This window comes from Dermacentor variabilis, chromosome 4, assembly GCF_050947875.1.
Source record: "Dermacentor variabilis isolate Ectoservices chromosome 4, ASM5094787v1, whole genome shotgun sequence".
NCBI lineage: Eukaryota > Metazoa > Arthropoda > Arachnida > Ixodida > Ixodidae > Dermacentor > Dermacentor variabilis.
In genome coordinates this window covers 166671642-166687005 of record NC_134571.1, presented here as the reverse complement: position 1 = coordinate 166687005, position 15364 = coordinate 166671642, and the positions used below count along the sequence as shown (strand labels likewise).

The following is a 15364-nucleotide window of genomic DNA, read 5'->3' as shown; positions in this document are numbered from 1 at the left end:
GAGCAAGGATCATCCAATTCTATACTAGACTTGGTGTTTGTTAGTAACTACTTCAGAATAGATGATTGTAAAGTTGAAGTGTCAAAAGGAATTTCTGACCATGAAACGGTACTGTGTACGCTGTTCTTGCCAAACTTGGGTCGCCAGCGCGGTCCGACGAAATATGTGCGCGCATTTAACAGAGCGAACGACGCGGCTGTTATGACGTATCTTATTCATGAATTTAATGATTTTTATGATTTGTATGTTCAGAGTATCATAACTGTTAACGCCTTGTGGGTACAATTTAAAGAGCACGTGATGCATTGCATCACAAATTTTATCCCTTTGAAAAAGAAGGTAACATGCAAGCACAATCCGTGGATTACTCGAGAAATAATCCACATGAAACGGAAAATTAATAGGTTAAGGCAACGAAACGGGCAACGACCAAACTCAGAACTAAAGATAAACATAATTTCGCTCACAAAACAATTAAAGAATAAAGTACTCGAAGCTAGGAAACAATTTTGTGGCAATACACTTAACATCTTCATTAAAAATTCGCCGGCCATGTTCTGGAGGTATTTAAACAGAAAGAATGTTACTGCTAGTTCGCCTACACGTGGAAAGCAGCAAGCTGACTCATTTAACAATTACTTCCAGTCGATATTCACCGCCGATAACGGTGTTTTAGGAACATTAGCGTGCTATAGTAATGAGTCTACGCAACTTTCTGGCGCTCCGGCCATAAGTGCACCTGGGATTCTTTCTCTGTTGTTGAACCTTGATGAAAGAAAGAGTTGTGGTCCTGACGGAATTCCAAACTGCTTTCTTAGGCGCTATGCCGAACCAATCAGTGAATATCTCTACCTCATATTTTCTAAGTCACTTCAGGACAGCTGTCTGCCCGCTGAATGGAAGGTAGCAAAAATTGTGCCCATTCACAAATCAGGCGACGTAACGTCCCCGTCCAATTACCGGCCTATATCCCTCACATGTACCTGTTGTAAAATTCTTGAGCACATCTTGTTAAAATTTCTTAAAGAACATACTGAGACTAAAAACATCATTCACCAAAACCAGCATGGCTTCAGAGCAGGGTTATCCACTATTACCCAACTGGCAGAAATCTTTCATGACCTCGCAGAGGGAATCAATCATCAAAGTCAAAGTGATATAATTTTCCTTGATTACTCAAAGGCTTTTGATCGCGTGGCACATGCTAAACTGAATTTCAAACTAAACAAAATACTTGGCGATGGTCCCGTTACGAGGTGGATAGCCAGCTACTTATCGGAACGCCGACAATATGTGCAATACAATGACCATGCTTCTGATATCGTTCCGGTCATTTCTGGCGTGCCGCAGGGCTCTGTGCTAGCACCATTTTTGTTCATTTTATACATAAACGACATAACATACCACGTTGATGTGAAGGTGCGTCTCTTTGCGGATGACTGCGTGCTGTACCAAAAAATAAACACTCATGAAGACCAAATAAGGTTAAACACAGCTTTGGGCAACGTCATAAAGTGGTGCAATACATGGCAAATGGCAATCAACATGGAAAAAACTGTAGTGATGTCTGTCACAAATAAGAAAACAAAACTTAATTTCCCTTACGGTACTGGCAACGGCGTTCTCAGAACAGTAACTGAAAAGAAATACCTTGGTGTGATTATTTCTGATAATCTCAGCTCTAAAACCCAAGTACAAAACATTACCAAAAAAGCAATGAACAGTTTATACTTCCTTAAGCGCACCTTGCGCTTTGCGACTTCAGATACCAAGTTACTCGCATATAAAGTCCTTATCCGTCCAATCTTGGAATATGCAAACGTCGTCTGGTTTCCATATATGCAAAAAGATGTACACATGCTCGAATCAGTTCAACGAAAAGCTGTTCGTTTTATCTACCATAGATACCGGCGCACGGATTCTCCCACAGAGCTGCTTTCCAACGCAAGCCTAGACACCTTATCAAGCCGCGTCACGCTCCATAGACTGAAGTTTCTTTATCAATTAATTCATAACGCATTTAACATGGACCCTGCTACTTACATTAGTTTTAATCGTTCTAGAGAAACACGTCACAAGCATGACTTTACGATTAATGAATACTCTTGTGCTAACAACACATATTACTTTTCCTTTTTCCCTCGAGCCATAAGAGAATGGAACGGCCTAGATAAATCTAACTGCGCAGGATTCCTTGAAAAAGTTCGCTGAGCTCGCTGCCTTGTCAGTCTTGACAACAATCCAGACCTGATCATCACGTTCAGACTGTATTGATTTTGTGTTGTCGCCCACTCGGTGAGTAACTGGCATATTACTGTATACTGTTTGTATTGTTGCCCGCTTGATGTGTAACTGGCGTATTACTGTACTGTATTGTATTCCTGTATCTTGCTGATAAATCCACTCCTGTAACAGTCCCAGTGGGACTAACAGTGTGTTAAATAAAAAAAATTAAAAAAAAACGACAGACCGGACATCCAGATGGTGCTCGCCTCCACCGCATCGTCGTAGAACGCGCACCTATAAAGCGAGATATAAGAAGGAAGAAGAAGCATGTGCTTGCTGCGGTAAAGCTAAATCAAAGCTAAGGAAGCTATGGGGCATGTTTTATTAGAATGTGAAGACGTCTACCCAGCGGTCGATTTAGGCACCATATGGCCTCCTTGAAGCCCTTAAGTTCAGCGAGAGCAGCGCAAAAGTAAACATGTCCGTAATAGGGATTAGTAAGATATGAGGATTGGTGGAAGAAAAGTAGGGAAACGACATAAAACGGAGACGTACAAAAGCACAGTTGGCAATAGGGGATCAGAAAATTTAGTTGTAAGAGTTCAGTGTTTTTTTTTATTGTTTAACTTAGGTAGGAGATTAGGCAGTATAATGCCAAGAGCTTGGTGGCGCAAGCCACCGCCCCGTTCCAAAGGGGACGCTTATAACATCCATCCACACATCGTCCGCGTCGCGGCCCCTGCAAGAGGCCGCGTTTCTACCAGAAGGCTCGCCTTCGTGCATAGCGTTCGCCGCGAGCGTTTCGCGGTAAACATTGCGTTTCCAAACGCTGCAGCTGCCGGGAACCGTGAGAAGCAGTCAGGGACCTCTGAACGCTATCGCGCTCCACCCTTACAGGCGAAGCTTAAGCGTCCTTCAACTTTTTCCCCTCTTTTTGGCAGAAACGCGGCCTCGTGTGTGCTCCTAGGAGTGTGGACAGCGATGGATGGATGGATGTTACGAGCGCCCCACCATGCTCTTGCTATTATATTGTCTAATGTCCTACCTGTGTTTAAAATGAAAAAAGAACCCACAACGAATTAATTCACATAACTAAAGTTTCTGAACCCCTATTGTGAACTTCGTTTTTGTACGCCTCCGTTGTTCGTTGTTCTCCGTTGTTTGTCATTTCCCTACCTTTCCTTCACCAATCTTCAAACTGCCTCTTACTAATCTCAATTGCGGACATGTTTACTTTCCTCCTGCTCTTGCTGAATCCAAGAGCTTCAAGGAGGCCAGTGGTGCCCAAATCGACCGCCGGGCAGATATATCCACATTCTAATAAAACATGCTCCATCGTTTTCCTAGCTTTACCGCAGGAAGAACATGCTTCTTCTTCCTTCTTATATTTCGCTTTATAAGTGCATGTTCTAAGGCACCCTGATCTCGCTTTGAAAAGTAGAGCTTCCCTTTGAGTTATCATACATTGTTTCTTTTCTGATTTCGTTTTTTCCTCTTAAGTAGTTCCTCATGGCAGGTTTCTTTTCCATTGCCGTCACCCATGAGATTATCTCAGCTTGACTTTCCGCTTGACGTTCTTTGTTGCTGCGTTGCTGACCATACAGGCCGCATACTTGCTGGTAAGCTCCCTAGTTCGTTTCCTCCACTATGAATCAATGTTTTTGTTGTACAAATACCTGAACACTCTCCCAACCCATTCACTTTCTTCCATATTCCTCAGTCGTTCTTCATAATCAATTTTACTATGAGTTTCCCTCCCTTCAAAACTTGTCCAGCCCATTGTAAAGATGTGACGGAGGTGAGCGCCATCTGGAGGTGTTGCAAAGAGCAGGGTGCGCTGATTTATGGCCTCCGACATTGGCGCGCGCAAATCTCAGAGGCTATGACCACTCTATGAATGGTATAAACGCTGGAAAAGGGTATTGTGACTTAAGTTTCTGCATAACACAATTGTTTTCTTCTATATTTTAATTACAATCCCACGCTATCATGTCTGTAGGTTGTGTGTAAGTTGTGCTTTACGATTTTTCCGACGTATTTTACCTTGAGCAATTCAATTAGTTCAGTAACTTCCTTGCGCTACATGGAGCGCCTGTGTGGTTCGAAATTATTTTTGACAAAACGACAGTCGACGTTGCATGCCAATGCCAGAAAGGCTATCCAGTGCCATCACTGAACATGGCATTTCTGTTGCAGTTGCATCCATATGCGTCAATGTGCGCAATGTGTGATGGCTTTGTCTTGAGGGAGGCCCACTTCCTTGGGGCTCCTGCTGCTGATGATTATCTTCCATGCATATATATGGCTGTTTGAAATGCTTTATCAAAGAAGCCATTTGTTTTGCATTCTAAAGGAGGTGTGTTTCAAGATGATTCGGGTGCCCCCCTCCCCCCACCCGTCTTAGTGGCTGCACAAAATATAACAAACCGCCATACTTATGAGGTAAATGATAAAAAATTGTGACGTCTCGCTTCACCGCGAACTAGGCGTCGAAAGCACAACATATACGAAGCTATCAGCACTCTGTGCATTTTGTACACATCGCAGATCGCTGTGAAGATGAGGCCCGCGCGACCGCGCACTTTGTCCTCATCGCAGATCGCTTTCAAGATATAGGCGCCCACGCGGCGTATGCAGTAGTCGCCGGTAGTGGCAGGCTAAGCCCCAGTTTGACCTTGGCCGAGTTAGATGGTCAGATTTACGGAACCAGTCATTTTCTGGGTTTGCACCTGGAGTAGTTGAGCTATCGCTCTAAAATGTGCTCAGCCGCTCGCGCTCATCTGCCACCCACTTGAATTACATTGGAGCACGCTCGCCCATCCGCTCACACAGGAAGCCAATGCGCATCAAACCACCATTCTTTTTGGGTCACTTTCACACCCACAACGTAGGGCACGCGGGTGCCATAGCATCATATCGCATGTGGACTTATACAGAACATGGCGCGACAGAATCTTGCTGCTATGCTTCGGTGACCGCTCTCTGTCGCGCGGCGCGCGATTTGAGAGGTTTGCCAGCAACCGCTTGTTATTCAGCCATTCGACTACCTGCGACAGCGGTAGTTTCCATTTGCCTCGATATTCCTTCGCAGCGGCAGTTAAATTTCGTTATATTGAAATCATGTATAAACACCCTTTGTTATGTTAAGAGTTCGAAATTCATGGTTTTACAGAGAAAAATTATAAAAATCTAGGATACTTTGCTATATCGAGAATTTCGTTTAATTGAAGTACATTATATCAAGGTTTAACTGTATATATTGTTCAAATGTTCAGCAGCATGCTGCAGTTCACATGGCCATCTATCCTGACACTCCATGCCTGCATGGTGAGTATGCGAGTTCTCATTACCCAGGGCACTGGAGCTTGTTGACGCATAACCACAGGAACTCCTTCAAACAGCTTGTATATGGCACGGTGGTCACAGGCAACATAGCCAATATACTTTTAACAAAGACTGTACCTTACTACATATCACGCAATATATGTACTGCATATCTTACACAGCGCACTGACACTCGGTAGACAGTCTCGTCTAAAAGTGTGACCACCCAGATTTGCCATTTTTGTCATGCCACACCGGTCTAGAATACATGGCAAACCGCAAGTGCGTTCAAGTCGCCACGAGTAAGTGGTGCTTCATCATCATCATCAGCCTGGTTACGCCCACTGCAGGGCAAAGGCATCTCCCATACTTCTCCAACAACCCCGGTCATGTACTAATTGTGGCCATGCCGTCCCTGCAACCTTAATCTCATCCGCCCACCTAACTTTCTGCCGCCCCCTGCTACACTTCCCTTCCCTTGGGATCCAGTCGGTAACCCTTAATGACCATTGGTTATCTTCCCTCCTCATTACATGCGTTTGTGGTGCTTGTGAAAGGGCAACCAAAAGTTATGATAACAGTGACCATGTGGCCAGTTTTCCACCAGCACAAATATTTCCTTCATTACTTCACTAAATTAATGCAGCACTCAAAGGTGTTATAGAAGTGTCATTAAGTAGTATGTTTTCCTGGTGTCCAGGGACAACAAAATGTCACACCAAATTTAATCTTCTAGTCAATGGAAGCCATATTATAGGCCACAGACTAGTAATGTTTAAATTTATCATTTAATTACAGGCACTTAAAATGTTACTAATACAGCTTCTTGAAAGAGACACCTTCATTGAATATTTGGTCGTGATTCTAGAAGTTGGAGAAATCCACCGTGTTTTATTTTCTTGTTCAAATGTGTGCATTAACAAACCCTACATCAGCCCATGAAATTTTAAAGAACTGAGCTAGGCAATTCATATACATTACAGTTCACTAAATGAGCAGGGATAAAACTCGGGGATACATAGGTACCCGTTTATTGATTCATTAGAAGCCTTTATTAACGTGAACTATCATTCCCAACATGACTGGTTGCTGAGAGATGCTGTATGCAAGACGCGAACTTTCAATAAAAATATCAGCACATTTTGCTCCACCAGAAATCTTTATTTTCCTTCAGCGATTAAATCTTTGATGCAGTTCTTGCCATGACACTACAACACTTCATTTTAAAAACTGCCGCCCAGGTACATAAAGAACAAGGTTAAAAAGACACAGAAGCTTTGACATGGTATCATGTGATGACAGGCTGGTAGAAAACCACCGATATTACGAAGATGCCTTAACATGCAAATAATACATTGTTTCCTCCTAAGGACTGCTGTTAAATGTGCAGTATGTGTGGTTACAAACCAACCGGCTCCAAACATTGAAAGGATTCAGTGGGTTCTTCTGATCCATGCATGGAACTCTAACACACCGACAAATATAAATGCACGTTTACCCTGATAATGAAAAGGCTCTGGCTTGGGTGACAAAAGCCTGCAATTAAAGTTCATTGTGCACATTCGAACCACTCCAAAGTTAGATGACGAGCATAACAAAGACCTCCTGGAGCTAGGTCAAGCTTATGCTGGCAAGCCTAGCACTGTGCGATTCCAAGCCAACATGGCGCTGCACATGAACAAGTCGTAAGCAAATGGGAAAATAAGGATTCCTTGATCAGTCATCTCTAGGGAGAGAGATGATGCTTCGGAATGTGTGCTCCACGTTGTGCGCTGAGGCATGTTCAAGCAAGGCTCTGCCAGACAAAAGTTCTTTGTGCAAGTCGAAAACCTCGCAGGCTCGCCATGATGCACCTTTCCTAGTCACGGCATGTAACGTACAGACATCACAATGGGGCACAAGAGAATGAACTACATGACCACTAACAACATGCGCACATTGAGGATTAAGGCACAATCGTCACAGTGTCCACGAGAATCAAATTCAAGGCAAATACAACTTGCCAAGTGCTGGCGCGTCAGTACTGCAGTGACAAGAAACGAATGTCGACTCATTGCCTTTTTTTCTTAAATTCCAGCAAATCGATTCGCTTATTGAGTGATCCTGCACTCATGAGTTGTTGATTGGTCACTCTCACCCTACCGTCTGGTCGCCTCATGGTTATCTATGGGTGCCATTTTGGTTACTGTGAAATTCGGCCGTGTGATAAGGTTCTCCCATCTTGGGGCTTTGAGCCAATCATAGAGGCCGTAGCCAAGCAGTGAGGCAATCAGAACTGACAAGATGGCAAAATCAACAATATGGCAGAACTTCACAATTTCCAGGACTGGGATAACACGATTCCATCCCAATGCTATTCCTTCTTGTGCTCCACCAAATTTATCACTGAGATCATGTGACTGTAAATAAACAGTGGTAGTCGATCATATGGTGGATGATAAGAGAGGCACAGAAACAAGCAAGAGAAATCCTTGCATTATGCCAGCCCAGAATAACACCAACTGTTGGTAGAGCGACTGTCCTGGAAAACCAATGTTGCCAAGTTTGACACCCAGAGCGGGAAAGAAATGTTTTTTTTTTTTTTTTCATCTGCAAAGCTTTCTTTCCGAGGAAATTGCATGGTTTTCATTTGTGGCTTCACACTTGGAAATGGATGTCAACATTTTGCTTTAGCGAAACTTGCTTCGGGATCAGTCTATAGCTTTCAGCACATCCTTTGCCTGTGCATTCTACTGGACACTACAACCAGCTTCAACATGACAGATAGACAGAGCATGCCACATCACAAGGTATCAATCCTCTCTATGCATGCAGGTACGTTCTGATGGTGTGACAGACCAGCACCAATATTCATAAAAATGTGCTCCATGCTAGGGCAGCTTGTAAAAGCAGGTTCCAGCCTGTCAGAACATTGGGCATATTATCGGTTAATGCGGCCAGTCAATGGCCAACCACTCTAACGAAAAGGTTTGGTATTAAAGCCTGTTTCTTAATGTACAGGAGTGTTTCTCTGCATTGCACATTTGTGCAACTGATGGTATAAGCAGTTCATCGTTAAAGTAAGATGAAGTGCAAGTTCCACATGCTCGTAACCATCCATTGCATATGAATTTTTTGTGACAACCATCTTTATATTTTTCATCCCACAAAAGGCACAAAACCATGCACCTACTTGCAGACTGCAAAACTGACTATGCCATTTGCCTGGCAAACTGGCTTGGAGGAAAGCTAGCTTTAGAATTACGAAGCACGCCTACCTGTTGGTCAGTGGCCCTAAAATTGGGTGCTCAGACTTGACTTAAGATTATGCATCTTGTTATTTACTCATAATGGTGTTTACCAATGTGGTAGTAAGGCCTAATAATTAATGCGAGGCCAGCTCTGACAAAATCATTTACGCTTGCCACAGGTGCAAGCTTATAAAGGCAGTACAAATTATCAGTTATAATATTTAGAGAAAAATGCCAGTTTACCCAGTTTTGCATACTTTCTGCAGTTATGTTGCATGCAGGACTAAGAAACTGAAACAGTGTGATAAAGCCAACTGTTCTTGCCAAAAAGAGGTTTGTCTCGTACGCGTTCCAAAAGGAGGATTTGCATGGCAAAAAACTTCACTTTTAATTCTTAGGCTCAATGGTCATTGAAACAATTACTGCACAGAATATGCTATCTGAAGAACCCGGAAAAAAAAATATCACGCACAAATTATTTTTGTTAGTTCTTTGAATTGAGGGGCACAGTACAATGGCACCAACTGATTAAAATCAACTTACGGTTTCTCAGCATAAATAATTGCATAAATGTGCCAAGTTTGGTGCACGATTAGCTAAAACGCGACATTCCTTCACATGAAGGACCATTCTCATGAAGGGACATGGCCTTTTTGTTTGGAGACGGCTTCAAAGTGAACAGCACGCTAGGCAAAGGAAGATGTGAAAGACAGGCTTTCATACTGTGCAGGTATGACTTCACAGTAAGGGCCCCGCTTTCTTTCTTTTCTTTTCTTTTTCACAATTTAGCCCTTGCAAGGGATCGAACCATTTAGTCAAAATGGTGCCAGCACAGCCGGTTACTTTTGCACAACCCAAATCCCCAGATGAGCCATTGCATCAGAAGTCAACGTGCAACTCTGGCTATCTAGTAGCGGCACGCGGAAGTATGCAGCGCAGGAAAACTCGCCAATGCGCGTGCGCAGCAAAGGGCCACGGAACGCGATTACTTTCCCGCTGGAAATTTTTTTCTCCAGATTTTGGGCTGCCAAGATGGGGTGGCAGTTCTTGCGCAAGTCTATACGGTACTTGTTGACTGTTGTTTTCGTCTCCTTGCACAATCGGACATTCGCGCAGGTTTTGTAGGATAACAAGAGCATTTATGTAACAATGATTTGCATTCTGCTTCATCAGTCACAATCCAGATTCCACGAAGACGGCTGCCTCACCTAGCAGCATATGATCACGTGTAATTAAGAAAGAGATTAGCCTCGTAATAGTTGCATGTTCCATGAAAGGTAATACAAAAAACTTCATTATTTCTAGACTTTCAAGAGCCCTGCCATCTGATACAGTCCTGGTGCTGTGCAAGCACTACCGTGCACATACAGAATGTTATAAAAAACTGAACATGCAACACTGATGTGTGTAAAAAGAACAAAATCACAAATTTTCACACAACACAAAGAAAGAAATTCACCGATGATTGCGATAATCCCTAACGCGAAATCTGAGTACAGCTGTTTGGGTGTTTTGAATTCACGATATATTGAGACAAAGAACTTGAACATGAACTGCAGGGACCGCTCAGCAGCGACTCTCAGCCTCTGCTCAGACAGCTTGCTTAGCAGCAGCGGCAGATGAAGCGTTTCCACCGATTGCGTTGCTCATCGTTCAGAAAGAAAGCGTGAATCCAGGTACGCGTTGCTCACACAGAGCGCATTCGCTAGCGGCGGCAGTGCAAGCAGCGCATGAGTAGAGGGTCCAAAGCCCACGCCAGCGCTTTGTATCGATGGATGCGCTTGCCACACGAGTTAGTGATGACATCATCAGCATGGAGCACGTCCCATGCAGCATTCCGCTTTCTTCATCCCTCTTTCACCATACTCTCCTCCTCCACTTTCCTTCCCACGCTTCTGCTGTATCCTCCCCCTCGTGCTTTCTTCGTCATCGCCACCTTTGATCCTCCACTGAGCTCTATGACCGCTCTCTTTTTTCATCCTTTGGTGCACACATTCGTTCTGCCAGTTACGCTGCCGATCAAGCAGGAACGACCGCCTGAGAGTTACTTCACTCACTCACTCACCGCCTGAGAGCTGTGCTCTGAAATTTGGCTAAGCACATAAGAACCCAGTGCTACATAACACAGAAAGGGTTATTGCATCACTTGCACCCAATTCAGGATATTAGACGAAAATTGAAATGCACAGCTCAAGTTGACCAGAAGTGAAGCGTTGTATGGCAACCAATTATGAAAACCAGAGCGACATTCACGAAAGCCGCCCACGGTTCCCATAACGAGGTGGGACATCAGAATTATGGGATCAGAATCAAGTTTCTCATGCCAAAATGAAGCTCTGTGTGTTGAAAAACAAAAAAAGCTTGCTACCTCTGGCAAGGTCCCTTGAAAAGTTTCTATCAGAAAATAAAAACCCAGAATTCACTGCAGTCTCTTCGCTGCGCCTAATTAGATATTGCCGTGCTCACGCACACTGATATACAAATTTTAGTTGTAGTAGTTTTTATCCACAAAACTCGCATCAATTTGCGATTGTGTGGCCCTGCCTTCCAACCTACAACGTTAGTGATACCATTAAGCTAAGGATTCCGATGTACTATGCCTATTTGCACTTATATTTTGTTCAATATAGTCGAATTCAGATTCAGGAAATAATAAAAACTTTCCTGCATCCTATGCACTCGTGACTACTTGACATGATATGAACACTGTCAAATTCGTGCAGTGGAGGCGGTCACAGCATTAAGAAGGCACACTCACCATGGACATTATGATCCGAAGATACAGTAGTTCTAAAAATTCAATAATTTGAAAAGTATAGGATGTAGCAAGATGCACTTTTCACGGAAATGTACAAAAAAGCACGCATTCTATTTCAATAATAAAAAAATCTTGCATTTGTAGTTGGATTTCTCACAGAGTGGCAACGCTGTTTTGGCCCAAAGTGCAGTTGGTGATAAAATGAAACTAATCAGAATATAATTTTTTTTGTAATAAATAAATCATGTTTTTAAGCATTTCTGTGAAAATGGTATTTTGGTTCACTCTATGCGACTCTCATGAAAAGTTTTTTTTTATTTTATTACTTTCGGACCACCCTACAGAAGGGTGCAAAAGTAACTTTCACATAGTGTGTGTGTTTTTTTTACAATGGTCAACAAATACAAGCCTGCTTAACAATACACGTGCTTTCAGGCCTCATACGTAAAGCCTGGCAGCCCAAGATGGAAGCAAACAAATAATTACAGCGTGCAAACTAAGACAAAGGAATACACTGCAAGTTGACATGCCCCACATCGTCAACAAGTCTCACCCTCACAATCATTTCATAGCTTCCCTGAACCTCTTTCACCATTTTGTAGCAATCACGTGCATGGTGCATGCTGACGTGACAGCCAGGTCACGTTGTGCCCTTTACACTGTAGGAGCATTACTGGCTTGTTTCACGAGCCATTCAGCTACTCACATCTGCACATATTAGAGCAAAGATACATGACAAGGAAACGTGCTCCGCGCAGCTTTAAAGGGACACTAGACAGAAATACCATATTCACCCAATTCTAACACGCATCTTTGCTTTCCGAGAAAAATGGGTCTGAAAACGGCTCATGCGTTACAATCAGGGACAAAAGAGAAACTACATTCAAGCTGTTGGCTACCATTAAAGCCAGCATCATTGCCATTGTAATTGCAAGATGGCAACAAAAGTTTTTATGCGGGTTGACAATACTGCTGTGATGCTTTCATTACAAAAGCTCCTTTTAAAATGTTCATTCACATGCTAAGGTTGCAGTTATCAATCTAAGTGCTTTTGCCTTCTCGGCATTCCACAGTAGTAATGTAGTTCTGGCGTGGGCCACCATCCCATCCGTGATGGTTGGAGAGTCATTCGAGAAATGTGGACCATCAAATGCAACAAACTGCGCAGAGGACCACATGTTGTGGTCCATACACACAAGATAATAGAGCAGTCTCTGTAAAGGTGGCCTTATCCTTGTCCGATTGCAAAAATCAGAGCGACTCTTTTGCGACTCTTCTGTTATAAAACCACGAGTGCATTATATTTGGGTGTACATCGTTTTCTTCCATTGAAATCATAAAAAGCTACGCATGTGTTACATTTAGGGGACTGTCAGAATCGGGTAAACATGGTGACAAGCAACCGTCTGCCTCCCACAAACCAGTGATACTCAACATTACCAAGCTTTTCTTTCTCAAGGCTTCAATACTGACGCCTTTGCCAGCCACAGACCACGACCAATGTTAGGGTGCAAAGTAACCCGTATAAGTACAAAACAGTGACACATAATGGGTGAGATTAAGTACAGTTCATATTGTATTTAACTGATGTATTGGTACAACTAATATAGCTGATTGCATTCTTGCAGTCAGCCAGAGTTTACCGCTCTACCACCAGAGTAACTTGAAGAGCTCAGGCTAGTTTAATAATGCTCCAATGCTCTGCACCAGGACAAAATTGTTAGCCAACGAAGGGAAGTGTAAAGCTTTTCCTAACAGCTACACAGTGTAACTTATACAAGTACTAGTACAGAAGTACTAAAGAAAAACATCGCACCCATACCCAGTCGACTAATTAATAAAATAGAAGTTGGTCTTGTTGAGTGCTGCAATGGAAATTTAAATGCCGTCACGAACTGAACTGCAGAAGAAAAGTAGGCTTGCCATAGCGAGGGGGGATGTAGCCGATTGGTGTTCTGGAACCCGCACGGCTGCTTTGTTCACCCACCGTCGTCTGGACACGAGCCGGCTGTTCAGTCTGCATGGCTGACCCGATTTGTATGGCTGATAGTGAACAAAGAATTTTTGAGTGTTTGAAGCCACACCCCGCATGACATTGCCTCTGACCCTTTCAGTTCAACAACGTGCTTACCAAAAGAAGCAAGCCAATTTTTTTTCTGGCTCAGAATACAAGGCTGCTTTTGTGCTAACTCAACTGGATGAGAATGGTCGAGCCTGGCTTGCTGCTTTGAAGTTCAAACAGGAGAAGGCTTACAAAACCACACATAGCTTCAGTGGTCCCAATTCAGGTACCCCGTAATATTGTCGCATGATATGAAAAACCTGGCATGAATGGCAGAACGAAGCTTCTCTAGTTTACTTTTATTTTCGTGCTGCCATTTCTAGTCTGTCCAGCAAAGCAAGCAATTTACCTTTAGTGCCAGCTACACTATCACCAATTTTTTTTTAAAGGGCAAATCAGCTATGCTTACAGGATCCAATGAAGCTTTTATGAATAATGATTGGCAGTGAGAGATTTAAAGCAGCTACTATGCATTATGATGAATACTTTTTGAGTTACAAGTACAGCCGCACAGTGGCACTGGAACCACTTCAAGGAGTGAAAACTTGAGGAACTTTGCCGAGTACCTTCTTGTGTACTTCATCACCAGTAAAGTTAGCCTTACACCACAGAAATGGAATGGGGGCCAAGGCAGCCACCACCCATTTTGCTGTACCATAAAGACATGCCCAACACATCTGTACACATACCGTTACAATGTTATGCGCACAGCACACCGGGAAACAGCGGGAGACCATTCCTGTAGCAACAAATGCTCAAACAGGTGCGGTACATGGTTGCCATGGCTGCCGGGCACTTGCTTTGTGTTGCTGTTCGCTCGATCCGCGGATGCATCCCATGAGGGCAAATGTAGCTCCGCGCTGCAGTCAGTCTGGTGTCGACATCCTACCAATGCTTCTCTGGCCGCCTCAGTGCTGCCACAACTGCAGATAAGTTAAACAACCTGCCACCTGCTTGCTGTGAACAGCAAATGGAGATGATCTTCAGTTGACGACGGGGCCGGCGATACTTGGGGAACAGCGCGAAAATACTGGAGAAGAATAGACAACACAGGGTGCAGTCCAGTTTTCTCACGCGACTCCCAAGTATTCTCGTTATGTGCCAACAAGCACAATTTTTCAACCCTTCTGCATCAGTGGTCATCGTCGTCGTCGTCATCGGCGTTGCTGGAGGGCTGATTTCGTTCTGCAAGCCGCAAGCTCTGGTCAGGAAGAAAGCCATGCCTGGTGGGAGAGGTGCGAGTGCAAAATGTTACTCCTCCTATAATACACATTGTATACATATCATACATGTGGTGAGCTGGTAATTAAGACCAAGGCATGTACTGGGCGCTACCAATTCAAGTGAAATTTGGTTATTGGTGTTTAACATACCAAAGCGACAGAGAGGCTGTGTGAAATGAAACACCGTATTTACTTGCCTAATGATTGCACTTTTTTGTAAAAAAAATTGATGCGAATTTAGGGGTGTGATCATTACACAAACTAAATTTTAAAGAAAAAACTTTTTTTTTCAGCACGCATTTGCTGCAGGATGACAACAGGTCAACAACAGGCGGCTGCCGCTGTTGGAGTGCAGTACACCGAAAGAAAAATGGCGGTTGGCGGTGGAATCCGAACGCGCCGAATGCGATTTTTTTTCTTCTCGTGAGTACATTACGTGCATTGAAACAGTTTCTTCTGTACCAGTAATGAATAATATTGTTAAGTTTGTGGCAATAACGCAGCCATGTCCACTTTGAGGGGACAGAAACAGAGATGGGCG

At 43.5% G+C, this 15364-nt stretch overlaps 1 protein-coding gene across 2 annotated transcripts in view; it reads right to left on the bottom strand.

Moving 5' to 3' along the window:
- Nucleotides 1-6690: 6690 nt before the first annotated feature.
- LOC142579921 (phosducin-like protein) overlaps nucleotides 6691-15364 on the bottom strand; it is a 37020-nt gene continuing 28346 nt past the window's right edge. The window contains exons 7-8 of one of the 2 annotated variants that reach the window (XR_012827502.1): nucleotides 10849-14823; nucleotides 6691-10817 (exon numbers count right to left, since the gene is read on the bottom strand). Coding sequence is in view for 1 of the 2 variants with exons in the window: in XM_075690594.1 (XP_075546709.1) it covers nucleotides 14733-14823 (91 nt within the window). In the remaining variant the exon portion in view is untranslated. Of the gene's footprint in view, nucleotides 14824-15364 lie in introns of both variants that reach the window. The other variant, XM_075690594.1, reaches the window with a different exon arrangement.